This window comes from Mauremys reevesii, linkage group 9 (genome assembly GCF_016161935.1).
Source record: "Mauremys reevesii isolate NIE-2019 linkage group 9, ASM1616193v1, whole genome shotgun sequence".
In the NCBI taxonomy this organism is placed as follows: Eukaryota; Metazoa; Chordata; order Testudines; family Geoemydidae; genus Mauremys; species Mauremys reevesii.
The window spans coordinates 23,013,490-23,039,673 of record NC_052631.1 but is presented as its reverse complement, the minus strand read 5'-3'; the positions used below and the strand labels follow the sequence as shown (position 1 = coordinate 23,039,673).

General features: G+C 42.0%; 2 protein-coding genes across 13 annotated transcripts in view; one reads left to right on the top strand and one right to left on the bottom strand.

The window, feature by feature from the left end:
• The window catches only part of VEPH1 (ventricular zone expressed PH domain containing 1), a 186,522-nt gene that overhangs the window by 126,663 nt on the left and 33,675 nt on the right, over positions 1–26,184 (bottom strand). For 8 of the 12 annotated variants that reach the window (XR_005584954.1, XM_039489506.1, XM_039489508.1 and 5 more), the window contains exons 2-4: positions 19,303–19,590; positions 15,826–16,041; positions 8,466–8,640 (exon numbers count right to left, since the gene is read on the bottom strand). Coding sequence is in view for 10 of the 12 variants with exons in the window: in XM_039489506.1 (XP_039345440.1) it covers positions 8,466–8,640; positions 15,826–16,041; positions 19,303–19,440 (529 nt within the window). In the remaining 2 variants the exon portion in view is untranslated. Of the gene's footprint in view, positions 1–3,998; positions 4,062–6,658; positions 7,415–8,465; positions 8,641–15,825; positions 16,042–19,302; positions 19,591–25,577; positions 25,692–26,184 lie in introns of those variants that run through there. The other 4 variants (XM_039489507.1, XM_039489516.1, XM_039489510.1 and 1 more) reach the window with 4 other exon arrangements.
• The window catches only part of LOC120372410 (lysosomal amino acid transporter 1 homolog), an 82,334-nt gene continuing 58,913 nt past the window's right edge, over positions 2,764–26,184 (top strand). The window contains exon 1 of the mRNA XM_039489528.1: positions 2,764–2,888. The gene's annotated coding sequence lies outside the window, so the exon portion shown is untranslated. The remainder of the gene's footprint in view (positions 2,889–26,184) is intronic.

Below are 26,184 nucleotides of genomic sequence, written 5' to 3'. Positions count from 1 at the left end.
ATTTTGTATCATCTTCAAATTTTGCCACCTCACTGTTTACCCCTTTTCCCCCCAAGATCATTTATGAATATACAGACCCCTGGAGGACACCTCTCTCCATTCTGAAAACTGACAATTTATTCCTACCCTTTGTTTCCTATCTTTTAACCAGTTACTAATCCATGAGAGGACCTTCCCTCTTATCCCATGACAGTTTACTTTACTTAAGAGCCTTTGGTGAGGGACCTTTTCAAAGGCTTTCTGAAAATCTAAATACAATATATCCACTGGATCCCCCTTGTCCACATGCTTGTTGACCCCTTCATAGAATTCTAATAGATTGGTGAGGCATGATTTCCCTTTACAAAAACCATGTTGACTCTTCCCCAACAAATTATGTTCATCTATGTGTCTGACAATTTTGTTCTTTACTATCATTTCAACCAGTTTGCCCGGTACTGAAGTCAGACTTACCGCCTGTAATTGCCGGGATCACCAGTGAAGCCCTTTTTAAAACTTGGCATCACATCAGCTTCTGTACCAAATGACTGGAGGATAGCTAATTTAAATGGTAGGTTACAGACTACAGTTAGTAGTTCTGCAATTTCACATTTGAGTTCCTTCAAAATTCTTGGGTGAACAACATCTGGTCCTGGTGACTCATTACTCTTTAGTTTATCAATTTGTTCCAAAACCTCATCTAATGACACCTCAATCTGGGACAGTTCCTTAGATCTGTCACCTAAAAAGAATGGCTCAGGTTTGGAAGAATCTCCTTCACATTCTCAGCTGTGAAGACCAATGCAAAGAATTCATTTAGTTTCTCTGCAATGGCTTTATCGTCCTTGAGTGCTCCTTTAGCATCTCGATCGTCCACTGGCCCAATTGGTTGTTTAGCAGGCTTCCTGCTTCTGATGCACTTAAAAAAAAATTGCTATTACTTTTTGAGTCTTTGGCTAACTGTTCAACATTTTTTTGGCCTTCATAATTATATTTTTACACTTCATTAATCAGAGTTTATGTTCCTTTCTATTTTCCTCAGTAGGATTTAACTTTCACTTTCTAAGAGGATGCCTTTTTACATCTCACTGCTTCTTTTACTTTGTTGTAAGGTGGCACTTTTTTGGTTCTCCTACCATGTTTTTAATTTGGGGTATACATTTAAGTTGAGCGTCTATTATAGTGTCTTTAAAAAGTTTCCATGCAGCTTGCAGGGATTTCACTTCTGGCGCTGTACCTTTTAATTTCTGTTTAACTAACTTCCTCATTTTTGTGTAGTTCCCCTTTGCGAAATTAAACGCTACAGTGTTAGGCTGCTGTGGTGTTTTCCCCACCACAGGGATATTAAATTTAATTATATTATGGTCACTATTACCAAGCAGTCCAGCTATATTCACCTCTTGGACCAGATCCTGTGCTCCACTTAGGACTAAATCAAGAATTGCCTATCCTCTTGTGGGTTACAGGATTAGCTGCTCCAAGAAGCAGTCATTTAAGGTTTCAAGAAATTTTATCTCTGCATCCCTCCTGAGGTGACATGTACACAGTCTATATGGGAATAGTTGAAATCCCCCATGACTATAGAGTTTTTTATTTTAATAGCCTCTCTAATCTCCCTGAGCATTTCAGTGTCACTATCACCATCCTAGTCAGGTAGTTGGTAATATATCCCTACTGCTATATTCTTATGATTAGAGCATAGAATTACTATCCATAGAGAGTCTATGGTACAGTTTGTTTCATTTAAGATTTTTTACTTCATTTGATTCTATGCTTTCTTTCACATATAGTGCCACTCCCACACCAGCATGACTTACTCTGTCCTTCCGATATATTTTGTAACCCTGGTATTACTGTGTCTCATTGATTATCCTCATTCCAGCAAGTTTCTGTGGTGCCTATTATATCAAGATCCTAATTTAAAACGAGGCCCTAGAGTTCACCCATCTTATTATTTAGACTTCTAGCATTGGTATATAAGCACTTTAAAAACATGTCACTTTTTAGTTGTCTGCCATTACATGATATAATTGAATGGGACTTATTTTTCATTTGACTCTATCTTCCATCCTCTCCTCCTTACTAGGACATAAAGAATCGCCATTAATAGATCCTCCCCTAAGGGATGTCTCTGTCCAAACCACGTGCTCCTCTGCACCTGTCAGCTCTTCCCCAGCCCTTAGTTTAAAAACTGCTTTACAATCTTTTTAATATTAAGTGTCAGCAATCTGGTCCCATTTTGGTTTAGGTGGAGCCCATCCTTCCTGTATAGGCTCCCTCTTTCCAATGATTCTTAACCCTTGACAGTGTGACTACGCATATAATTATTATTCATATAAAGTTCAAAATCCTTTTTGAATCCAACTCAGCTCATTGCTGCAATAATATTTTGTGGCAATGATTTTCACAAGTGGATTAGGCACAACCACTGAAGCCAATGAGCCCCATGAGAGGGGAACGAAAGTAGAGATTGGATACAGCAGGAGAGAAGCAGACTCATGACTCAGAGAGGGGACAGAGCTAAGAAAGGCTTCTGACAGTGGCAGAGAAGCAGGTGAAGGACACAAGCAGAAGTGGAGGGTGATGGAAGAGCGATGCTAGGTGATTAGCTGGATTTGTCAAGGAAGCTGCAATATTAAATGTTCATATCAATGAAAAGTAAGATTAGAATTATGGTGAACCTTGGAGAAAGCCTCCTTCAAAGCAATTACTATTTGTCTCTGGAGTCATGCACACTTTCTTTGCCCGGAACTGATTTTTCCATCTATTTCTCATACTCTTTAGATCACATGATGAAAAAAGGCTCTGGTATCCATTTCTGCATATTACTGCGATACTAATTCCTATACAACTGCCAGATCCTTTCTCCTAGCAGTAACACAAAAGCAATAAGATGGATTTCAGACAAGGTAATTTTCCCTTTATCTTGAAGTTTTGTGCCTCCTAGTACACTCACACATACACTGTGGTATTTAGTGCAGGGGTTTGGAAGCCCACACAACATGCTATAAAAACTCCATGGCCAGTGGGGGTGCCTGGGCTTCAGCTGCAGGGGGAGCACTGGGCTTCAGCCCTGGGGAGAGGGGGCTTCTGCCCCATAGGGTGGGGCTCAGAAGCCCCATTGGATGGGGAGCTCAAATGTTTTGCCCTGCACGGCAGGGGGCTCAGTGCTTCTGCCCCTTGGAGCAATGGGTCGGCCTGGTGCTTTAGCCCTGCGGGGCTGGAGGTTTCAGCCCTGCAGGGCGGCTTCTGCTGGGGCTTGGGGCTCTACCCCACAGAGTGCTGGTGCTTGGGACTCTGAACTTCGGGCACCAGGGCTCGGGGCTCTGAGCGGTCTGGCTTGGTGGACCCCCTGAAATGGCTCTTGGACCCCAAGTGGGCCGCAAACCCCTAGCTGAGAACTACTGATCTAGTGAACAGGTTCTATTCTATCTATAATCTAATTGCTTTGAGATCAACTTCTACCACCACAACAGTGTATCTGCATTTAAAATGTTCAGTCAGTTGCACTACACACATTGATTAAATAAAATTCACAAATAATCTTTGCTGTGGAGCAAACTATGAGATTCTTGGGTCAAATGTCATCCCAAATAATCTGCTCTGGACCAGAGAATGCACCTCCACATTGAAGAGAGCTCCAGACCTTCCAGTAAGCTGTGCAAAGCCAACAACTCTGTCAAATCCCATCTATATATTGTGACAAAGTTCCTCCTCTACCTTGGTGGGTCCTGCGCTCATTAGCGGATTTGCTCACCTCACAGATTCACCCTGTGGGTCAGGAAACAGCCCAGAGACCTTCCCCTCTGGTAGAAGCCACAGTCCAGGTCAATTCCTCCTGTGTCTGATCAGGAGTTGGAAGTTTGGGGGGAACCCGGGCCCACCCTCTACTCCAGGTTCCAGCCCAGGGCCCTGTGGACTATAGCTGTCTAGAGTGCCTCCTGATACAGCTTCACGACAGCTACAACTCCCTGGGCTACTTCCCCAGGGCCTCCTCCCAACACCTTCTTTATCCTCACCGCAGGACCTTTCTCCTAGTGCCTGATAATGCTTGTACTCCTCAGTCTTCCAGCAATATGTCCTCTCACTCTCAGCTCCTCTTGCTCCCAGCTCCTCGCATGCATGCCACAAACTGAAGTGAGGTCCTTTTTCAACTCAGGTGCTCTGATTAGCTAGCCTGTCCTAATTGATTCTAGCAGTTTCTTAATTGGCTCCAGGTGCCTTAATTATCCTGCCTGTCTTAATTGGTTCTAGCAGGTTCCTGATTACTCTAGTGCAGCCCCTGCTCTGGTCACTCAGGGAACAGAAAACTACTCATCCAGTGACCAGTATATTTGCCCTCTACCAGACTCATGTACCCCACTGATCTGGGTCTGTCACAATATACTTTGTTCCATTAAATACAGACAAATGTACATTAATATAGTAGAACAATTAAAAATAATTTGCAAAAAAAAAATCTCTTCCTCAATGCCCTGTTCCTAACTAAGGATACATCCATACTACCCGCTCGGGTCGGCGGGTAGCGATCGACTTCTCGGAGTTCGATATATCGCGTCTCATCTAGAAGTGATATATCGAACTCCGAACGCGCTCCCGTCGACTCCGGAACTCCACCACCGCGAACGGCGGTGGCGGAATCGACAGGGGAGCCGCGGACTTCGATCCCGCGCCGTGAGGACGGGTAAGTACTTCGAACTAAGGTACTTCGAGTTCAGCTACGCTATTCGCGTAGCTGAACTTGCGTACCTTAGTTCGAACCGCCCCCCAGTGTAGACCAGGCCTAAGTCGGACATGCCATGGTTCTAGAGTAGCCTTTTACCTGCTACCTCACCAGATTTAATCTTGGAAATGCTCCATTGCTGAAGATAAATACTGTATGCTCATTTTCAGAGCTTAGATTCCCCCTACCTCCAACTGGAAACTCATCTGCCTCCCAGCTGCTGCTCTCTTCCTCTCCCTCCCCTGAGTAAAATGGAACCTTCTTCACTGCCCCAACCACCTCCTTTTGAGAGCCAGAAATCTCTCTGCCAAGCCTGAAGTAGAATGCCTCACAGTCCCTGCATACATGGTGCAGCCCTGTCTCATTCACCATGCAATCTGTGCAACGAATGAGGCAGACTCCTATAGAAAATATATTATGTGGTCATGTAACCGAAGGCTGTATTGTAATTCATCCAACAAGAGGCAGAGTTAAGGCTCTGTGGGTAACTGTTGTTTCCCAGCTTTCGGTGCTTCCCTTTGTAACTTTAACATTCTTTAATGTCTTCTTCGTAAGGAACATGTAATATGATGCTGGCTAGTAAACACCAATATCCCATACACAGGGCGTTTTGCGCTGCTTTTGCCCGCCCCGGAGGCGCTCATGGAGGCGCTTCGAGCGCGGCGCCCGCGGGCATGACTGCGCTGGTCAGAGGGTCCCCGCTGTGGCCCCCCGGGCTGGGCGGACCTGCGCGCGGCGGACGCGCTGCGCCGCCGCTCGCTGAGAGCTGCCAGCGCAGTCGCGCCAGCGGGCCGTCGGTCCCCCCCTGACTCCCTCCCGCAGGCATGGGCGCGCAGGTCCCGCCGCGCAGCCGCGCCCCTGAGATTTTGCGCCCTAGGCACCAGCTTGTTTTGCTGGTGCCTAGAGCCGCCCCTGCCCATACAGCAAATACTCTATGGATGTTGAAAACTCTGGGTGTGGCAGACCCAGTGTGATTCTGCCACGTGCATATGGAAGTATGGGATTTAGGGAGCCTGTAGCACACTGATGAGCTGTCAGGGCTTCATTTGCACTAGAATCCAAGAAGGTCTTGGGGTTGGAAGGGACAAGGTCATGGCCTGTGGATCTGCAACAACATGGATCAACTGACCAAACTGCCCCATAAGAAGCACCAATAATGGGGCTCTGTGGCTGCCGTAGTGACTGTGATGCAGCTTTGCTGCTATTCATGGAAGTGGGGAGGGTTCTGTCTCTCCCGTCCCCCTCAAGGAACTCCTCAGCACACAGTCTATTTATCAGTGTTGAGTGCAGGTTGTGCACATTCATGTGTTGGAAATGGAGTTAATCTGTTAGAGTCATCTCTAAACATAATACTCTATTTAAACATTCTTGCTAAATAGCTTTTCATAGCTAATAAGATATAAATAAATCATACAGCCCAACATTTTCCCCACTGTAGTTACTATGTCCATAAATCCATTAGCTCCCAAACTCTCCCAGGCATTGAGCCAAATTCTGTTCTCAGTTTCACTAGTGCAACTGCATTGATAGCTCTTGGATTTGCCCCAGTTTACCTGAGAACAGAATAAGATGCTTTGTCTCCATTTATCTTTGCACATCCATATTTATTAGCTTTCTCCCTCCCCCTCAATAAACTGTCTTAGTTTTAAATCATGGTTCTTAGCAGCATTTTGAAACCAAGACCTTTCCTGATTGAAATACTATTGATGAAAATACAAATAACTAGGAAAAGAGTGCTAAACACAAGAATTCAGAGTTCCCTTTTTTAATTTGGAATTTTAATCTCTGAAGTCCATTGCAACATCTGCTGGTGAATAATATAAATGCTAAACTAGAGCAGGTGTCAGCATATCTGTGATTATATCTTAAGGACCAAGTCTTGTTCCACTTTGGTTCTTACTATTAATAACACTGTTTTCCCAAATGTTAGCATACAAGCTAAAATCTTAATATATGCTAATGACACTAGTCTTGGCTTTACTGATCCAGACAGACATTTCTTTTGTCAGTAATATTCTTCACCCTGGATTTTATTTTCTCAGCAATGTTACATGGTTTAAATATATTCATCTCAAACTGGCCCATAAACAGAATAGCCATGCTTTCCTCCAGCAGCATGTTTAATTTTGGTAGTAACTTTAAAATTCAACATGCTGATTTTTCCCAGGATCATGTTACAAGCACCTTGGAATCCTGCACTGGCAATACTTGCTAATGCGTGTGCTAATCATGCCTGCTATGGCTTCTCAGAAATGCAACACATTACAAAGAAATAGCCATTGACACAACAGTAAATTCATTTCTTTCACCACATTTTGTCTTATTGTGAAATAATGTCTATTAAAGTCTTACTCAAACCACAGCTATAATGCCACAATGGGCAAAGCTTTTACCAGATCATTATGGGGAAGATGGCGGGGTTTGCCTCTCTGTAATATGAAATAGAGGGTTCATCCCATTAAACCCTTGGGTCTCCAGGATTTGTTAGAGGCCAGAACCATCCATATTGACTCTGGGGTCTCCTGCTCACTCGCTTCAGCTCCCTGGAAGCCTGGTACGAATCCAATGGAGTAGTCCTGCTGACCTGAACTCCTCCACCAACCACTTCTCTAAAGAGAGGGGATTGGGAAACGTCCACTGCACAGATGGATTCCACAGAAGAGTTAAGACACTCTGAGGCCATTTTAATTTGTAAGTAGATTTCACACCAGGCTAGAAAGGGAGAGCAATAAATATAGTGCACCTGTCTGCCCAACCTAGCAGCTCCCCCGCCCCCCCAGGGTCCCGCGACAGAGGAGAGGGCACTCCCACTTCCACATGGAAAAGGGAAGACCTGTGCACAAAGACCCTTTCTGCTCACAGATTTCATGTTTCATGAACATCATTGTAAAATGGTTGAAAAGGCAGTACTCATTACCACCTGCAGGCAGGAAAGAGCAAACTCTCACCACAGTTTATAAGTATCTTAATGATTTGGTATTAAACTGTTTAAGGAATAAATTAGCATCCATTTTAGCTATCTCTCCATATAATACCATAAAATAAATGGATCCCAAAGATTTTTAATATATACAGAATGTACACGCTTGGGTTAAGACCTATCATCTTTAGAGCAATATCACTACAGTAATTTGACCAGCTATTATATGTCACTGGCAGCATCCTTATCTGGAAAATAAGGCCCTATTGTAAACAGAATGATTTCACCTAAATCGCATTACCCTTTAAAATATGTAATAATATTTTGCTTCTTTAACATAATAAGTTAAACCCACAGAGTAAAATTTCAAAAATTTAGCCACAGAATTCTTACTAAAGACAATAGCATGTATGGGAATAAAACTCCATTGCAATGCCTTAAAAAATTACCTCAGACTCTTTCACAGAACGGGTCTGATCTTGTTCCCACAGAAGTCAGTGGAATTTTGCTATTGGCATAAGTAAGAAGGATAAAGGCCTGATATGCACAATATTGTCTCATATTACTATTTATTATTTGCAGTCCATTGACATGTGAATGGCCTAGGCACTGTCTATACACATACATAGGATGACATAATCCCTGCCCCAAAGAGCTCACAGTCTACCATAAAGCTTCCTAATCAAAAAGGCTTATCAAATACTGTAAGCCTTTATATACGTTACTTGAAATCTTTCTCTTTATACAATCTAATATTAGGGCCTGATCCTGATAAATCCATGTTTGGGGTTTTTGCAGGATTGGGACCCAAGTTTCATAGCAGAATGAGCAAAATATTTGTACCTTGAAGGACACTTTTCACAATTGCGTCTGTGTGATCAGCCAGCAGATCTGCTTTGGTAATTGCGGCTAGGGATAGATAACTTGACATGTTTCTGCACAGTTCCTTGTTACCCCTCTGGAGAAATTTCACTGCCACTGGGACAGCTAAAGCCATTATTGGAGGTCGATTGTAATTCTGTGAAAAAAGGAGGGGACACTGAAAAATAAGCAGCTGAAAAAATGATTAAAATCAAGTTTAATGCTGACAAAATTGGAAAACCAAAAATCAGGTGATCAAGAAAACAACTGTATAAAACACATAGAGAAAGGTTACTCTTTGGTAACACCGCTAAAGTCAGGCTTTAAAGAGGGAAAATGGTATGACAGGAAATGTCAAACTACTGCAGCTTTACGTGCTAATGTACCTATTTCCTACTTCAACAACTGGAGTAACAAACATACTATGTAACTGATAAGAAGAATGATACTAGAATGTTGACAGCTATAACATACAGTATTTTATCCATTCTGGAATGAGTAACTCCATCCTGCAGCAGAACAAATGAATGGAGAGTAGAGTACAATATGCTGTTGATAGGTGAATTATTCACTGAACCAAAGTGATATTGTCACTGGCATATCACCTCAATTCTTTCATTGTACACTGTAGCTTTGTCTATACTGGGAATTAGCCCCACTTTCATCAGACAGTAGCCAGTAATCAGTGCAGCTGTGTTCATGCAAACAAGGAAAGCTGCAATTTGTGGGGATGCAGATTACCCTGATTTCAAGCAGGGGTAAGTCTTCAACAGTGCAAATCGTGACTTATCTGTACAAGGGGTTTGCTCTGGTGCAACTGCACTAGGTTCTGGACACCAACTGCTAAATTCAAGGCTAATCCTCCGTACAGACAAGGACAGCATGAAGTGACAAATCCTAAATTCCTCAAAATGTAAGCATCCAATGCTATAATGTCCAGTTGTGAAACAATGTACATATTTATAATCTGGGTCCAGTTCTGCTATCATTTATGCTGATATAAACCCAGAGTCAAGTGGAGCTGATTTACACTAGAATGATGGAGCTTGCAGTCTGGATCTCTTGTTTTGGAAGCACTCAGAGGAGAACATTGCTTTAGAGAGGACTCAGATTATATTCAAAAAACACAAATGAGCCAAAGAACATTATTGACATTGCAGGGCATTCATCAATAAGAATATCATGGTTAATAGTCTCACTAATCAAAGAACAACAGAATTAGAGCGAAGACCTATTAGGTCCCTCTCCTCCAACCCTCTGCCAACGCAGGATTGTTATTTACAGTCCATTATATTGTCTTGTTTTTTTCCCCAAGCAATGGTGCTTCCAGCTGTTCCTTTAGGTGCATGCTTGTCAACCTGGCAAGCCAAAAATGTGGGCGGCAATATGTGGCAAAGCCCCAAAATCAGGGATATACAAAAATTATTCCTGCAGGAGACCAAAAATGCTGTGGGATTTATTCCTTATGTGTAAATGACTCTTTCTGCAACCCCAGTTTCATGAGTCTTTATTTTTGATGTAAGTAATTTTCAACAATAAAAATAAAAGGGTATAAAATTTGTGTGGGGAAAGTGGGGGGCATAGATAACTTTGGGTTTGGAATGACATCCCTTGAAATGAAGGACACTTGACAGGTGGGCTAGAGAGACTGTTCCACAGATTTCATTTAATCAGTTTACCAGCTGGAATTATTTTCTGATAATTTGACTGTTTTCCTTTTATAATTCCATACAATTTCTTTGTACTCTCCCCCGCTCTCTTCACAAATAGCTCCAATCCATGATGTTAAAAACCATCTACAAATATTTCAAGTGTACTATTTCTCCCTTAAGGCCAAACTCTGTCTTCCAAAAAGTGCACACAACTTCAAATGAAGTCACTATGGGTTGCACGTGTACCTAGAATTTGATCCTAACAAGAGATATAACAATCTTTTAATGTTTGGAAACCCCAAGGACAGCCTATGATAAATGTTTAGCCAACCTATACAAGTCTACTGTCAAATTATGTTTTCCATTCGAGTACACATACATAAACTCTCACTGAAGTCAATCGGACTTGTGTCCAAGTAACTGAGGACTGAATTGAGTCATAATTTCTTTTACTCTTCCCTTGATTATTCCTTCATCCTCTAATTTTTGTGGCTTTTCTCTAAACTCCCTTCACATTTGAACATCTTTCTGACACTGTAGTACATGACTATCTTTGAAATTATTATTAATTATGTGTTGTTAGTTTTGCTAGCGTCTAGGAACCACAACAAATGATCAGGGCCCCACCGTGCTAAACTCTTATGCAAGCACAATAGCACAACAAAAAGAAATACACTCCAAAGAAATTTGAATACGATTCAGTCTGGAGCAGCTTTGAGTGAAAAAGTATAGATATGAACAGAAAAAAAATATTGTGGTTCCATGTACATAATTCCATTTGGCCCATTTCTGCTTCCAGTGAAGTCAATTGGCCCTTTGCTGATAGCACCAATGGGAACAGGATTGGGCCCAGTGAAGCATATTCCCTAGTTTGTTAAGTCTTCTTTGTGTTACTCAAGTGCTGCAAAACAGCCCTCAACCAGGCTTAACTGGCCACATGAGGATTCCCTATGCTAGGGGAGTCTTCAGGCAGTATGGAGTGTCATAGCAACTCCTAAACTGCCCCTTTTTTGTAAGAGTTGTGGCCAGGGGGAAAAGACTGTGGTCAGGGCATCTGTGTTGTTCCAGCATCCCCAGGTTCCAGGACAACCCTTTGGAGCCATCAGCATCTGGCCAAAAGAGTGTGTATACTGAGAAAGGTCCTTAAAACTAATGGAGTTTTTACACAGCAACATATTTAAATCCACATAATTCCTTATGACTTATGACTGGGACAGGCTTTTGTCAAATTCTGCCTTCAAGTTATACACCCATCCCCACCCCCACAACACCATTCACTTCAGATATGATCTGGCTCTTTGGTTGGGATGTAGGCAGCTCTTTTATGAAAACAAAACAGAAGGGGAAGCTCTCTATAATAAGGATGATAAAATGCTTAGCTGTCAGAGAAAATGTATTAATTCAAATGGAAGCACAGAGTAAGGTTTCAGCTGCCCCTAATAAATATCTGTACATGACTGTTCACTTATGAAAATATGCAGGTGACAATGAAAAACAGATTTCAATAATATAATGTAGCAAAGTTTGCAAACCTTGGGGACCTAACTGCTGCTAATATCAACAGAACATGTAACATTCAACCCGGGTGTGAGATATTCATTACTTTTCCAACTGTCCCTCATGGATTGTATAAAAACTCAAATTGTTCTTTCTTCTGTAAAGTTAACACATGATGTAGCTGTGATTCTAAGAGCAGCAAATGTATTTGTAGAAGTTCTCAGGTTTGATTTATTTTTAATTTATTCTGAGTGATTTTTTTACAAAAAAAAAAAAGAATACAGCAAACACATGGAGGGTGGCTTGCATAATGCCCTATGATGGGTTGGCTAACTATGGCCCATGGGCCAGATCCAACCCACCAGCCATTTTAATCCAGCCCTTGAGCTCCCACTGGGGAGCAGGTTCTGGGGCTTGCCCTACTCTGGTGCTCCAGCCCGGGAGCAGGATTGGGGGCTGCTCCATGCAGCTCCCGGAAGCAGCAGCATGGTCCCTCTCCGGCTCCTTTGCACCGGGGCATCCAGAAAGCTCCACTCTGCACACTGCACCTGCCCCAACCATCACCCCCGCAGCTCCCATTGGCCGGAAACCACAGCCAATGGGAGCTGCAGGAGCTGTGCCTGTGGATGGGGCAGCGTGCAGAGTCACCTGGTCATGCATCTGCGTAGAAGCCAGAGAAGGGACATGCTGCTGCTTCCAGGAGCTGCTTGAGGTAAGCGCTGCCTGGAGCCTGCACCCCTGAGCCTCTCCCTGCACCCCAGCCCCCTGCCCTAATCTCCCTCCTGCCCTGCAAACCCCTCAGTCCCAGCCCGGACCACCCCCCTACACCCCAAACTCCTCATCCCCAGCCCCACCCCAGAGCCTGCACCCCCAACCAGAGCCCTCACCCCCTCCCATACCCCAACCCCAATTTTGTGAGCATTCATTGCCCACCATACAATTTCTATTCCCAGATGTGGCCCTCAGGCCAAAAAGTTTGCCCACCCCTGCCCTATGACCATTGTGAACTTTGGCGCATCACAGACTTTCAAACATGCATTGTCATCTATCATAAATGTCTGAACTATCTACAGAAAGAGAACAATTGGATTTGATCATCATTTATTAGTGGGGAAGTGTCCCAGTAAATATATTAACATTAACTAAAGGTCGAATCCAAAGCTCATTGAAGTCAATAGGTGTCTTTCCATTCACTTCAGTGGGTTTTTAGTCAGGCCCTTACGGTGTGTACTCTGAACTAATTGAATTTAATGCTAACAAATACAATTCATCTAGGAAATAAGCAATGCTTTATTTTGACAATGTTATAATAATAAGCAGAGTTAAGACAATGGAGACATGTTCTGCTGATCTCAGGAATTAAATTCCTGGACAAGATCAACACCAATCTGAGCGTCAGTTAGATTTTTTTTCTTTCTTCATTGTGCATATTCATTTGGCACTGTTCCCAGAGTTTGGGAACTGAAAAGAACAGACCTGGGCATATGGATAATTGTAAATTGCTATTTCATTGAAGTGAATTCAGATTTGGGGTTATTTTTTCTTTAACTTTTTTTTTGTTTCTTTTGGATTTTCAACACTTCCAACCAAGAGCCAAACTAGATGATGAATCTCAAGAAGTTTTAAGGACAACATGTCATATTGAGGACCTTGTGGCAACTATTTGAGCAGCAGACTGGAGCAGACAGTAACACGCCGAGGCTTTTAGTACTGTTGCTTCAGCTACTACAGGGAAAGACTGAGTGACACACACCTGAACATACGTCATTGCCAACAACCAGCATTTGCTGGGCAGATGTAGAGAAGTTCATTTAAAGAGCAAGTCTGAGTCAAACCTGGCACGTTGCTGCCAGTTGGTCAATGCAGAAGGCAAATTGGAAATAATAAGGGAACTATACAAAGGGATCTTAGCAATGAAATGCCGTATATAGAGCTGACACGTCAGTGCTGGGGGAAGTGGGTGACTCAAACCAAAAAGGGAAGACTGACTGGCCATGGAAACAATAGTGTGCTGGGAAGATTCAGCATGGGCCAGCCGAGGAAAACTACACATATAGGAGGGTACCCATAAAACCATAAACTTCTCAGAAAACTCCACTTCCCTCTCCTGTAATGGGCTCTCAGTGAATTTCAGTTTCTTTATTCCATTCCAGCCTGCTTCAGCTTCCTCATTTTTACTGCAATTTCTCTCCCCAGCGAGGAACATACCCAGGCTGTACAGATTACGGTCGTTGATGGGTCCCCATTAATAGTCTCCCATTTTGAATGAACCATTGAGGATTATTTTACCAGGGTTAGCACAAATAATGGCTGCAGCAGTTGGATGTCCAGGTCAGCCCAACAATTCATAATTCAGCCCAAGGGGTCACAGAGAGGTGAAAAGGCAGCTGTTCCATAGGGTTCGTCAGGGCTAATACCTAGGCTACTCCCTCCAGCCTATCCCTCCTAGGGGCAATTAAACCCTGGTTGCAGATTCCACCACCTACCAGAGCTCACTCAGTTCTTCTGTCTTATTGGGGCCTCCTACACAGTGCCCTCTTCCCTCCACGTGCTGTACTCCTGCTGCAGGCAGTTGCTGCTCATGTATGTTCCCCCTGCTGCTGGCCTCCTTTGACTAATAGTCTGCTTCCTGCCTGGCTCTCGGCTTGTTAGTGCCAACTCTCAGGCTGCCTGCTCCCAGGCTCTCTCTCCGTAGCCTGCTCCCAGGATGCTGCACCCAACCTGCTGCTCCAGCTCATACAACACCTCTGGTTCTGTCCTGAACCTGTACTCCAAACTCAGGATATTACTTCCTTTACCACTTCTCTAGACATTATGGTGCCCTCTACTGATCCTTTCTTTCCAGGTCAACCAGGGCTAGGGGTAGGTGTTGTAGCAGAGTTAGTATGGAGGCTGGATGAGTGTGTTCCTTCAGATACACCCTTTGTGGGCTGTGTGAGTGTGTAACTTCTTCCACAAGTGAAGGCTGTTCAGAGGAGTGTCTGCTCATCCCCCTCTCTGCACCTAGAGAGGAAAACATTCGGTAACAGCGGCACCAGCAGCAGGAGGGGAGGTTCCTCTATACCCTTCTGTACTGGTAAAGAGACATGGCTGCTCTGCTCACTGAACTCATGCCTGCCTCATTATTCTGTAGCTTGTGTCTGCTTATGCTAGCTCACCAAAAGGCAGACAGTGAGGTAACAAAACAGTACCTAATACTAAGCATGCAGATTTATAACAATATGTAATCTTGATTTCCTGAGAGTGGTACCCCAGTTATATAAATTTCACAAAGCAGAGGAGATGAGTAAATAACAGAAAAAACACTATCAGGATACATTACCAAATATGGGCACAGTGCTCCGACTTTAACCCTATTTCTGCGCGGAGAAACATTTCACACTATTGAACATAGCTATGTGTTCTCATTGAAGCAGGCAACTGAACGTTGACAACCAGCCTGTTGCGTGTAATTTTTCCCACCATTGATACTGACGTACCTTTCATAGTGACCTTCCATTTACATAGAAACTATTATGTAAATGTGTCCCACAACACTTTATATGCTCTATTGGAGAAACATTCAGGAGCCTGCTTCAGTTAAAACATATGACTATTCAAAAACAACTACTTATAGGACAAAGATTCTCCGAGCAGACAAAGGATCAAAATCTGAGCTGTGTGTTCAAGGTCAGAATTTGGCCCATATTTAGTTTCCAATATTGCATCTGAACTCTGCATCACAACTGAGCCTTTAAATGGGTTCCTCGCTCTTGAAAGGCAACATTTCTATCAGGTAAAGGATCCTCTTCAACCTTTTCCCCAAATGATACTTTTCTTTCAAAAAGAGTCATAAGTGCCTTGAAAATAATGGGTTTTGAATGAAATGTCTTTCCCATCTGCTGCTGCTGCTGCTACAATACTATCCTTCACACTTTAATTTTTATGTAAGATGCAAACGTCTAGGGTTCATGCAACATTAAGGTTGAGAAATTCACCACACAGGAAATTTCAAAAGATAAGAATGCTGCCAAAACATTTACTTGGCCTCAATGTACATCATATACATTTAATAGTATAATTTAACATGAAGCTCCAATTCTTGGCTTTTTCAATAAATATGAGCACTCCAATACACCCCAAGAGAGACTAAGTACAGCTGCTATTAAACTATGACACTGAGTTATAGGGCATTTCTTGTGATTCAGGCTTACCTGCAAAATGCAACTCATGATATCAGATGCAATTTTTGCATGTGGTGTGTCCTCGTCTTTTCCTGAAGGTTTTAGATTGTGCTCTAAACACGACTCCCAGAGAGCCACAAGTGCCTTTCCATGTTTTTCTATGGATGCAGTCTCCCTGATAGCAGTGGTGATTCGAGTGATACAGATTTCCACCACTGCCTGGTCATTGTCGTTAGTCTGGTAGTCCTAATTTTAAAGAAAATACGGGTTTTTAAATTGTATTGTGCAAATGAAGTGTCATCCTTTAAAGAATGCCACAAAATGAACCAGAAGATGTTAAATTAATTTAACGCTCCATTTTCTTCATGTAATCTATACAATAAACGAGTAGAATATTAAGAGCAAAACTCTAATAATGTCATAGGTCTTTAACTATTCCAAGTTGTAATTTAACACAAAGGAATAATTTGTGCTCCTACAAAAAATATGGATTAAATTATTAAGATTGTGAATTTTTGTAGCCCCCCATTTTGAAGCTATGGCTTCCCTGTTCAATAGATGTGAATGTATGTGCCTTGAAATCCCTGGTTTATATTTTTTCTATTTGTATATTACTATAAACATTTAAATGTCAACTCTAAAAAAATTACATCCAGGAGTACACATAACTTGTATTATGCAATTATTTAGACTCTCAGATGTAAACGGAGATATTTCAGATTTACACTAGGAACAGAAAGTGATTCAGTAGGCCTGTTTCCCTGCATGCTGTGTAGTTATTTACATCTGTGCAAACTAGATACAAAATGCTACCAAAACATCCATCTTGCACTAGTGTAAATGACTACAATGGAGACTCAGCGACAGTATATACAACAAATAACCCTCATGCTAAACTATAATATTCTACCTCAAAGAGGCACAGAGGCCAAACACAAGCTAAGTATTCATCAAAAAATATGTTACTTTTAACGGCTAGCCATGGAAATATTTAAGAATTTGGGCTAAATTCAACATTCATTTACAAAAGGATAATTCTGGAGTACCTCTATTAAATCCAGTAAAGTAATTAAATCCACTGGTGTAAATGAGCACATTGGATGTATGTTTTAAACTATTGGGGTGATCAGTTGATCTACCCTACCACATATATCTGATACTGCAATTTGGCTTTTCCTCCTTGAAATTCCAGGAAATCTCTCCTCCTCTTGTGAAGAGTTTGCTTTATTTTTTAAGATAAAAATTTAATAAAAGCAGAAATAGAATAATATGGAGATAGCCAGCAAGGTGTTGGCCGGAAACAGAAACAAGCAAGAGATTCATACTAAAGTTTGTATTTGTATTCACTAGCTGCTGTTTAGCCATAGAAAGATGTATAGCAGAATACTCTGCAACTCTAGGGGTCTCCCCACATACATGGGAAAAATAAATACACCTTGACAGCTCAAATTCTGAATTTAAAAATTGTGAGAATCCTTGCTCAACAGCAATAATGAAGTATATCACTGAGCACTGCTGCCCTCTAGTGGGAATTAGCCTTAGGGAATTTAGAAGCACAAGAAATCCTTTGTTCTTTAGGATGTAGCATGGGTTAGCAGTTTAGCACGAAGCATCAGTGGCAAATTCAGTCCTTTTGTTTCAGAGGACTATGATGGGAGGGATATCTGGAAATGCTGATAATATGCCATTAGTGGAAATATACCAGGAATAAGTGGAGTCAAGAGCTAAACTAATTGGAATAATGCTCTGGAAAAATGTGCAACGGTAATTTGCTGTCAAAGAAATGACCCAAGGAAAGAATTGTCTCTGCACAATGATTTCCCTAATTGATGATTTAGAGCATTTGTGGCCACAAGCAACAGTGTGTTCAAAAGTTCTGAAAGTTAGAGATTGGTATGTTGCCATAATCCATTTAAAATCACTATGATATCCAGAAAAGTGCATGTACATTTGCTAATTCAATATATTAGGGTCTTGTTACAGCTGACAATTTCTCTTCTGCCAGCTGATGTATATTCCAATCATAAGTGGTCACTATGGGGATTTAAGGGTTTGCAAAATGGTTCAGGCTCAAGGCTGCTCTGAAATATAATTGATGAATGGATTGGGCTGACCCAAGCATTAACACAAGTTGTGCTTTAGTCAAACACGAGATATTGGACTCACTGAAGGGGTAACTGGGTGAAATTCAGTCACCCATGACATACAGGAGGTCAGACTAGATGATCTAATGGTCCCTTCTCACCTTAAACTATATGAATCCATGGTACAGAAGAGTCAGAGAGATCTAAACCGATAAACAAATGGTTTCTTAAAATGCTTTTAGAGTATCTTATCTTTGTCTGTCTCCTACCAACTCCTGCAGTACTTTAGCAGCTGAATTCAGCAACATCACAATGTGGCAGGGAGGGAGGTAAGTTTACTCTATAATAAGATAACCAAAGCAATAAGTAACCAAATAATTAAAAGAAGCTACTCATATGAGAGGAGGGGTGGAGGAGAGGAGGAGTGGAAGAAAACTTAGAAGAAAAGGGCAGGAGGAAAAGAGAGAGAAAGAAAGAGATGAACTGAGAAAAGGTGAAAAGCTAAAAACAGAATGGATTGAGAGAAAAGAAAATCAAGGTTGCCAGGGAGCGGGTGGGTGAAGAAAGTGTCCATGTCTTTGCGTGATAGCAACGGATAGCCCTGGAATGACTGTGTCTGTGAGCACATCCCATTCATTCTCAGGTCCTCCAATCAATATCCATCCTTCAGCCTGTGGATCCAACTCTCTTCAGTGTGCTAGTTTTCATACTGTCTTTTGGTCAGATTAACAAAAGATCAGTACTGGACCATGCTGATAGGTTATCTGTCAGCCACTCTGGGAGTCCCACACATGAGTAGAAGATAAGCTGGCAAAGAGCACACTTGAAGGCGTGAACTGGTGGCTCAGAACATGGAGAATTTAAGCTACCCACACAAAGAGTGCTGAGTACCAGGTCAACTATTATTTCTTATGCTGCTCTGTCTCCTTCAGAAGCTTATGGAACACTGTAACAGAACTGAGAAAACAACCAATGCAGGGACACCTCCTGTTAGGGGCAATTCCATCAGAACAAAATTTAGAAGGGCTGCTGATCTGGGTGTCATCCTGTCAGAAATGAAATGATGGCATTTACGTTCTTGCCCTATGGCACATGCATTCTTTATTTCATTCATAGCCATAGCATGACTTTAACGTCTATTAATCATGTATTAACCCTCAATACACTACAAATGGACGCTTAATATGAAGTGTGACTAAGATCTGTTTAAATTATTTTTCTTAAAATAAAATTCAGAAGAATGAGAACTGAATGCAAGAGCTGAAGTCTTTGAATCTGACATTTTGTTTAGGACTTCTATGGTTTTTAAAAGGTTAGATTTATTATGTTTTTGGTGTTCTGCTTATTCTGTCATTGTTTTCTGACCTTTCTTTTCATGATACATTATCTCATGCAGAAGGATGGGGGAGCATGTCTTACTTACTGGAGAAGAACTAATTATTTTTATTTGCTCAAGAGCTTCTGACAGGCTTCCTTCTATCTCAGCATCATCTAAGGAGAATAGATCCCCTGCACGTGAAAGGTCCTTTTGTCCCAAAACAAGCCCAAACAGATGATGCATGGCTTATGTGTTCTGCCAGTCAGACAAATCTCTGCTTTTACCATGTGCTTCAGTCAAATGAGGCTGGTGATGTAGCAACCCATAACCTAGTCAGCAGTTTACTAGGTACAATAAACCTTTTGTACATTTTGAGGCCTCTTCTGTCAGGATCTGGAAAAAAAAATGCACATATTAGCAAAAGTCTGGGAATGTCACCGTGTGATTCACCAAAGATTTTTCAATGAGTGCTTGTGAAAGGTACTTAGCCCCTCATTCAGCAAAGTACTTAATAAGCATGTGCCTAACTTCAGGTATGTAATAGTCAAAAAAGTTAGGCATCTGCTTAAGTGTATTACTGAATCAGAGTCTACACAGATAGCTATAAAGAAAGAAGCCTTCTCTATTTCATTCTTTTCAGGTTGTTATACTATCCTCATCACCATGATATCTGAGCACTTTCCAAAAGGGTATTAAGTGCCATGACTAACATCTGTCACAGATGACTCTTTTTTTACCCTCTCCCCAGAGAGAAAAAGTGTGTGTGTGTGTGTGTGTGTGTGTGTGTGTGTGTGTGTGTGTGTGATATTACATGCACACTCTGCCTTCTCTTTAGGCACTGAACAGGTACAGCAGGCTAAGAACAGTGCCCCAGATCTGAACTGGAGGAGAGACTGGACCCAGAAAACCAGGTTATGCAGCTGTTACTTATGATGAACTGGGACTACACATGCGAGTAAGGTTTTCACAACTGAACCTGATGTATGAAAAAACCCTGTCATTAGGATGAGCTAAGAATCTTTTTTTCACGTACATCAGCTGTTGGCAATCCTTATGTACAACTGTCCAAAATTCCACAAGGAATGTTTTAAATATTGCATGCTTTATGTATTTCTTGCCTACTTTAAATTATGCTGTTCTTTACCATTGATGATGGGAAATTATCTGCTACCTCAGTCTTGCAGGACATCAGTATTAGTGGGATAAACCAAGAGATATCTGTGGTGTTCAGATACCACACTGAAGAGCTTGGAAATAGAATAGAAAATAGATATGATTGGTGCTGGTAACCTGCATAGTGCAGCAAGAACAATTCACTAAGAAGCCACAACAAATTTCCCTTGATCTGAGTACAAGGACCAGGTTTTAATACCCCTAAGCATGATGAGCAATACCTGACTCCATGAGAAATCCTACTGATTTCAGTGTGGCCATTCAAGAGTTTGTAAATGGCTGATTTACTGCCTTTAAGGGCAGTGGAGTTGTGAGGCCAGCCAGCCCTGTTCCAAAGCATGGTATCTTTAGGAACAGGTCTCTCTGGGAAGGATCATCATCTGACTACCTGCTGAGAATTATAAGTGCTCATACAGGCAAAAGGGAACTGCATGGAGGCTGTCCTGTGGCAGAGCTAGGGTGATTGGCTGGGGCAGGATTCAATGAAGTAGGGCTGTGGAGACCTTGCTCCAAGGGAAGGAGGAGCTTGAGTATGTTATGTTCATAGCATTCACTCAGAGCATTCAATAAAAACATAAATAATGGTGCTGGAGAGTTGCAATATAGCACTACTTTCTTTCTTAAACTCCAGAACCCTAATGCACAAGAACCCCAAAACCAAGAGACAAAGCAAGCTGTTCCCTAAACAACCCACCTTACTCCAGGCTAGCTAGTTGCAAACTGACAGCAGGTAGGCCCAGATCACACACATCCCTACAGTGCTCCTTAATTTGCAAGCAGGATCAAGAAAACACCCTCAAAGTTAAAGTTACAGCTGATAATTTTAAGAGTTTTCAATGCACCGCAGAGCACAGGGACTTGGGGGTAGGATAAGACTTGGGGAAAGGTCTCCAGGGGCCAGAATGGGACCAGCAGACAGGGGCGGCTCTACCGTTTTGGCCGCCCCAAGCAGTCATGCGCGGGAGGCGCCCCGGAGCCGCGGGAGCAGCGGACCTCCCGCGGGCATGACTGCAGAGGGTCCGCTGGTCCCGCGTGGCTCGGCTGGACCCCCCGCGGCTGCGGACGGTTCGCGGATCCCGCGGCTCCGCTTGAGCTGCCGCAGTCATGCCTGCGGCAGGTCCGGTCGTCCCGGGGCTCCGGTGGACCTCCCGCAGGTATGACTGCGGCAGGTCCGCCGGCGCAGCCTGCCGCCCCCTAGATTTGGCCGCCCTAGGCACCAGCTTGTTTTGCTGGTGCCTAGAGCTGCCCCTGCCAGCAGAGCTCCAAAGCTCAGCGGGAATTGAGGAGCAGAGAGAGAGAGAGACAGAGCCTGAACCCCTGAAACAAGGGTAAATTGGAAGGCCTGAGGAAGGGCTAAAGGAACTGTGTATTTGTTTTGTAATTTAATAAATTACAGCCCAAAAGAGGGAACATTATTTTAAAACTCTTGTGTGCATGGGAGTTGATTACAAAACCAAGAGGGGAACTGAGGCAGGGTGACTGCAGTGACTTGTTCCAGGACTGCGCCCTGCAACAGGCCTCAATATCGAAAAGATCTAGGTGATAAAATCATAGTGAGCAGGAATACAGGCAAGGGCCCTTCAAAGGCTACAATATCTCAGATACAGTTGGAGACAGGACCTGCAGCTCTGCCATGATAGAAATAGTCTGCTGACTGAGTGGACATGCCAAATGTGCAAGAAAAATGCAGAAATTGGGCTTGTTTTTGGCTTAATTGGCATGTGAGTTGCTTGTAACTTGTTGCTTGTTTCTTAATTGTAGCTTGTTGCTTCTTTTTTTTTATCGGCTCCCCGCAAGCAGAGCAAGAAGGGCCAAGCAGGGGTAACGGGGGGCAAGCAGGGGCAAGTGGGGAGAGAGTCAGGAGTGCACAGTGGGCCCACCACAGTCCCAGACTGCATGCCGGGGGGATCTAGTCACATAGAGTGTTGGGGTTCTCAGGGACTAGCTTGTTTTGGCCTTGTTTTGAAATGGGATTAGCTTGATTTTGGGGTTATTGTGAAAGTTGGGGTGCTTATTTACCCCATGAAAGTTGGGAACTGTGTGACAGAGAAAAGAATGAACCACATGAGGAATAAAGTACATTTGCAAACACTCACAAATATATGCAAACAGCAGCTAGCCTTCACATTTCATCATAATCACAAGAGGAAACTAAAATACACATCACATGATCCCAGTAAATTAAACACAGACATTAGAAGAAAGATTACAGGCTCTAAACAGTATGAAATCTTCTCTGAAAAGACAAAGAATAAGAAAATATTTTCCCAGAATGCATCAACTCTGTTACATATAAAAATGATGGTCTGACAACCTAGAGATATGTCTTAAGCCAACACAACCTAAAACACTCTTTGGTCATTGAAACAGAGTCTTCATTTTATAAGACCTCTGCAATGGGTCAATCTACCCTATCTTGTCAAGGCCTAACTTACTTGGTGACTCTTTAACATATAGATCTTTGACACAACAGAACGCATAAATTAGGTATGGAAATGAACTATTAGATTATCTGTCATAGCACACAGCCAAAGAGAATTGATTCCTATTTTTTATGTCCAGTCCAGTTTTAAATGTCCCAAATGATAGGGCTGCCACCATTTCCCTTGGAGAACAATTGCACAGTTGAATAGGTCTAGTTGTCAAGAAATTTGCCTGATATTTCGACTAAATATTCCCTTACTTTCATTGTATTAGTCCTTGTTATTCCCCACTGCATAAATAATTCTTCTCCCTTTTTCAAATATCTTAGACTTATATTTCACACTGCCAGCCACCACTTCCTGAAGCTATACAGACTTAGCTCTTGAAAGCATTTCACATGAGAAAACTCCTTCAGCCCCTTTATCTTCTCCGAAGTCCCTCCTGTTTGTCAATATCTTCTCGTAATGGGGTGTCACAAAATGAACACAATATTCCAAGTCACAGCAGAGAAACTGTGAACTGGACTACTTCCTCCTGTTTCACGCCATAAAGACTCCTCCAGAGCCCAAACAACATAAATAAATATGCCTAAATGTTGATGATAGGTGTATCTATACATGGAACAAATTAATAAAATAATCAGAGTGAGGCAACTTCAGCCAAATCACTAGTGACTACCATTGTAGGAGTACTATATAAAAGATATATCACTAGATAATGAGTACATAGATACTTGATATAAACAGCGCAATTTATTGATATAAGAATATGTAGCATTGTTCATGAGTTAGTAGGTTCAATAATGTTGTTATTGTTGCTACACACTGGAAATGTCTTCCTGAGTCTAGCTCTTAGCAGCTACCAAGACTATTGGTGAGATTCTGCTATCTTTTGCATTTGTATAAATTATTTCAGTGCCATACTCTAGATTTATACCAATGTAACTGGGCAGAATTTGCCATAAGTGTGCAAACAGGGAAATGTGAATATTCTGAGTTTTGAAAGAAAATCATGTCTGAAAGTGTTTGGAGGTTTAAGGAGAAATGTATGTAGCGTAAGCATGGTAAAGGCAGAATTTTGCAAAGAATGAATTATTTGTGAGGTGATTGGTTGTATGGTGGGGCTGGATAAGAAAGGTGGTGTAAGAGTCAAAAGATGGGATCAGATGTAACCATATTTGCCTGGAATTTCTGCATTAAATCAAGCTGCTGCATTACTGCTAGCAATCTGCCATACAGAGCCTCTAGAAGTGACAGGGAGCGCGCCTTAAATGAAACCTATGCATACTAGTTATTGGTTGTAAGGAGCATGCTCAAAACAAGGCTGGACTTAGGTTTTGCAGCTCCTGATCCCATCCAGATTCCTCCTTATGGATAAATCTCACTTATTCTGTGTACTTGCAATATTAAGGCTGTTTCCTATCTGCCCAAGACCTTCTCACCTCAGTCTGTGGTGACCCCTCTCCAGAATTTAATTGAGTGACTCCATATCCACTGGTGACCCTCTATACATACACATTGACCAAAAAGCCAGGAGATGACACCAAAGGGCAACTCTCTAAGGGATATGCAGGAAACTCAATCTCTGCAGCTGCCTGCAGGCAGCAGAACAGGTCAGGGATAGCATTTTGACTGGAAGGCTCAGTGCATGCATGCAAGACCGAGAAGAGCAAGGTCTTAATGAAGGCATGTATACTGTATAGGTTTGAGGCATCCTTCATACATAATCAGCATAGAGAATCCCATGCCTAAGCAATATCTATATTATATGGTCAAATATGAAACTTTTTACTGTATTTCTAATTCCCATGTATAGTTTCCACCAGCACACTGATTGGTCATACCTGTGTGATACTACCACTTAGAATTGCTGTCAATCCTGGGTAAGAGGGCTCTGAAAATGCCTACTCATAGCATACACGTTTCATTTATTTTTGACACACCATAAAATGGCATTTTTAAAAATGTGGAGAGGTTACATTATGGAAAATGCTTCAAGTTGTATTGATTAAAAAAAATATAAATGCAGTTTCAGTGGGCTGTCTCCAAAGCAAAATTTTATCAGTACACATAATAATTCTTGTCATCAAGAATCCTCATTGATTCTACAAGAAAGAGGTTCATTCAGGTGTCTCTCACAATGGATCATACAGACTCAAGGCCGCACAAACTCATCTCACCTGGGACCTTAATTTGAGCTCTACCATACCTGCGGTGTTGTAAGTAAACAGTTCACATATAACCATCTATGATCTGTTCAGATCTCTTATATTTGTAATTCAATGTACTGGGCTAAATTTATAATCTCATTACACTAGCTTTATGCCTTTTTTTCAGAAACAATTGTAAAATGTCAAACAAAGGTCAAAACTGATGCAGAGCACTGAGGTCTTTTTTGGGAAATAATTCAGTGAAACAACAGTCTCTACTTAAATAACATGCCCAATTCACTGCATTCATCCTGCGGTGAGCCTCCTATTTTAGATTTTAACTGCAAAGATTTGTATCAGTGCAGCAGATTTTAGTTTTTCTGGAACATTCGCAACAAAACAGAAAGAGAGTTAGTAAAGCATGTGCAGATTAAATCAACCAAACTGAAAGCACAATGGACTAGATTCTCCTGTCAACTACAGTGCGGGTAATCAGGAGTAACTACACACAAGTCAATGAGAAGTCATTGATATGAATGAGAGAAGCAGGCCCACCATATTCATATTCAGTATTTCTTACATTTAAAGATGAAAATCCACAGAACAACAAATAGAAACAGGTGATTTTTTTTACCTGTGCGTGGCTCCCCAATGACATTCTTTAGTGGCACTTACAGCTGCAGAGTTGAAACTTGGAGCTGATATTCAGCTTTGCCTTTGTGCTACAACAGGCAGCATCCAAGGGCATAGCAAGTGGAAAGTTATGGAATTTACTGTTAACCAGTGAACCTGAAGCTGTTAATTACAGTGCCAGGAGTAAGGAATTCAAGGAATGCAGACTAAAGCAGCCTAAAAGTTACCAATGGCTTGATCAGGTGACTAGAATAACCTAAATGCAAAGTGGCCTTATCTGAATGAAATGCTCTGTTCCTAGGACAAAATACAAAGCCTACTCAGAGTGAGTGCAGTGTGTTTCTAATAGAGAAAACAGAACTCTCTGTGTTAGTGAAAAGCTATCCTTCCCTGGGAAGAATGTAAAAAGACCCCAGTAAGCTTATGCTTTTTGAAAGAAAGAGGGCAAGTGAATAAAACAACCAGAGAGAAGCTTTACTATCCCAAAGAATAAATGTGGCCATTCCATAAAACAGCTCATGAATGCAAAGGAAGACCTGAACTTTACTTGAGCTTTTATCATCGATTTAATAAACAGCATCACACAATCTCTGCACACACAACCTACA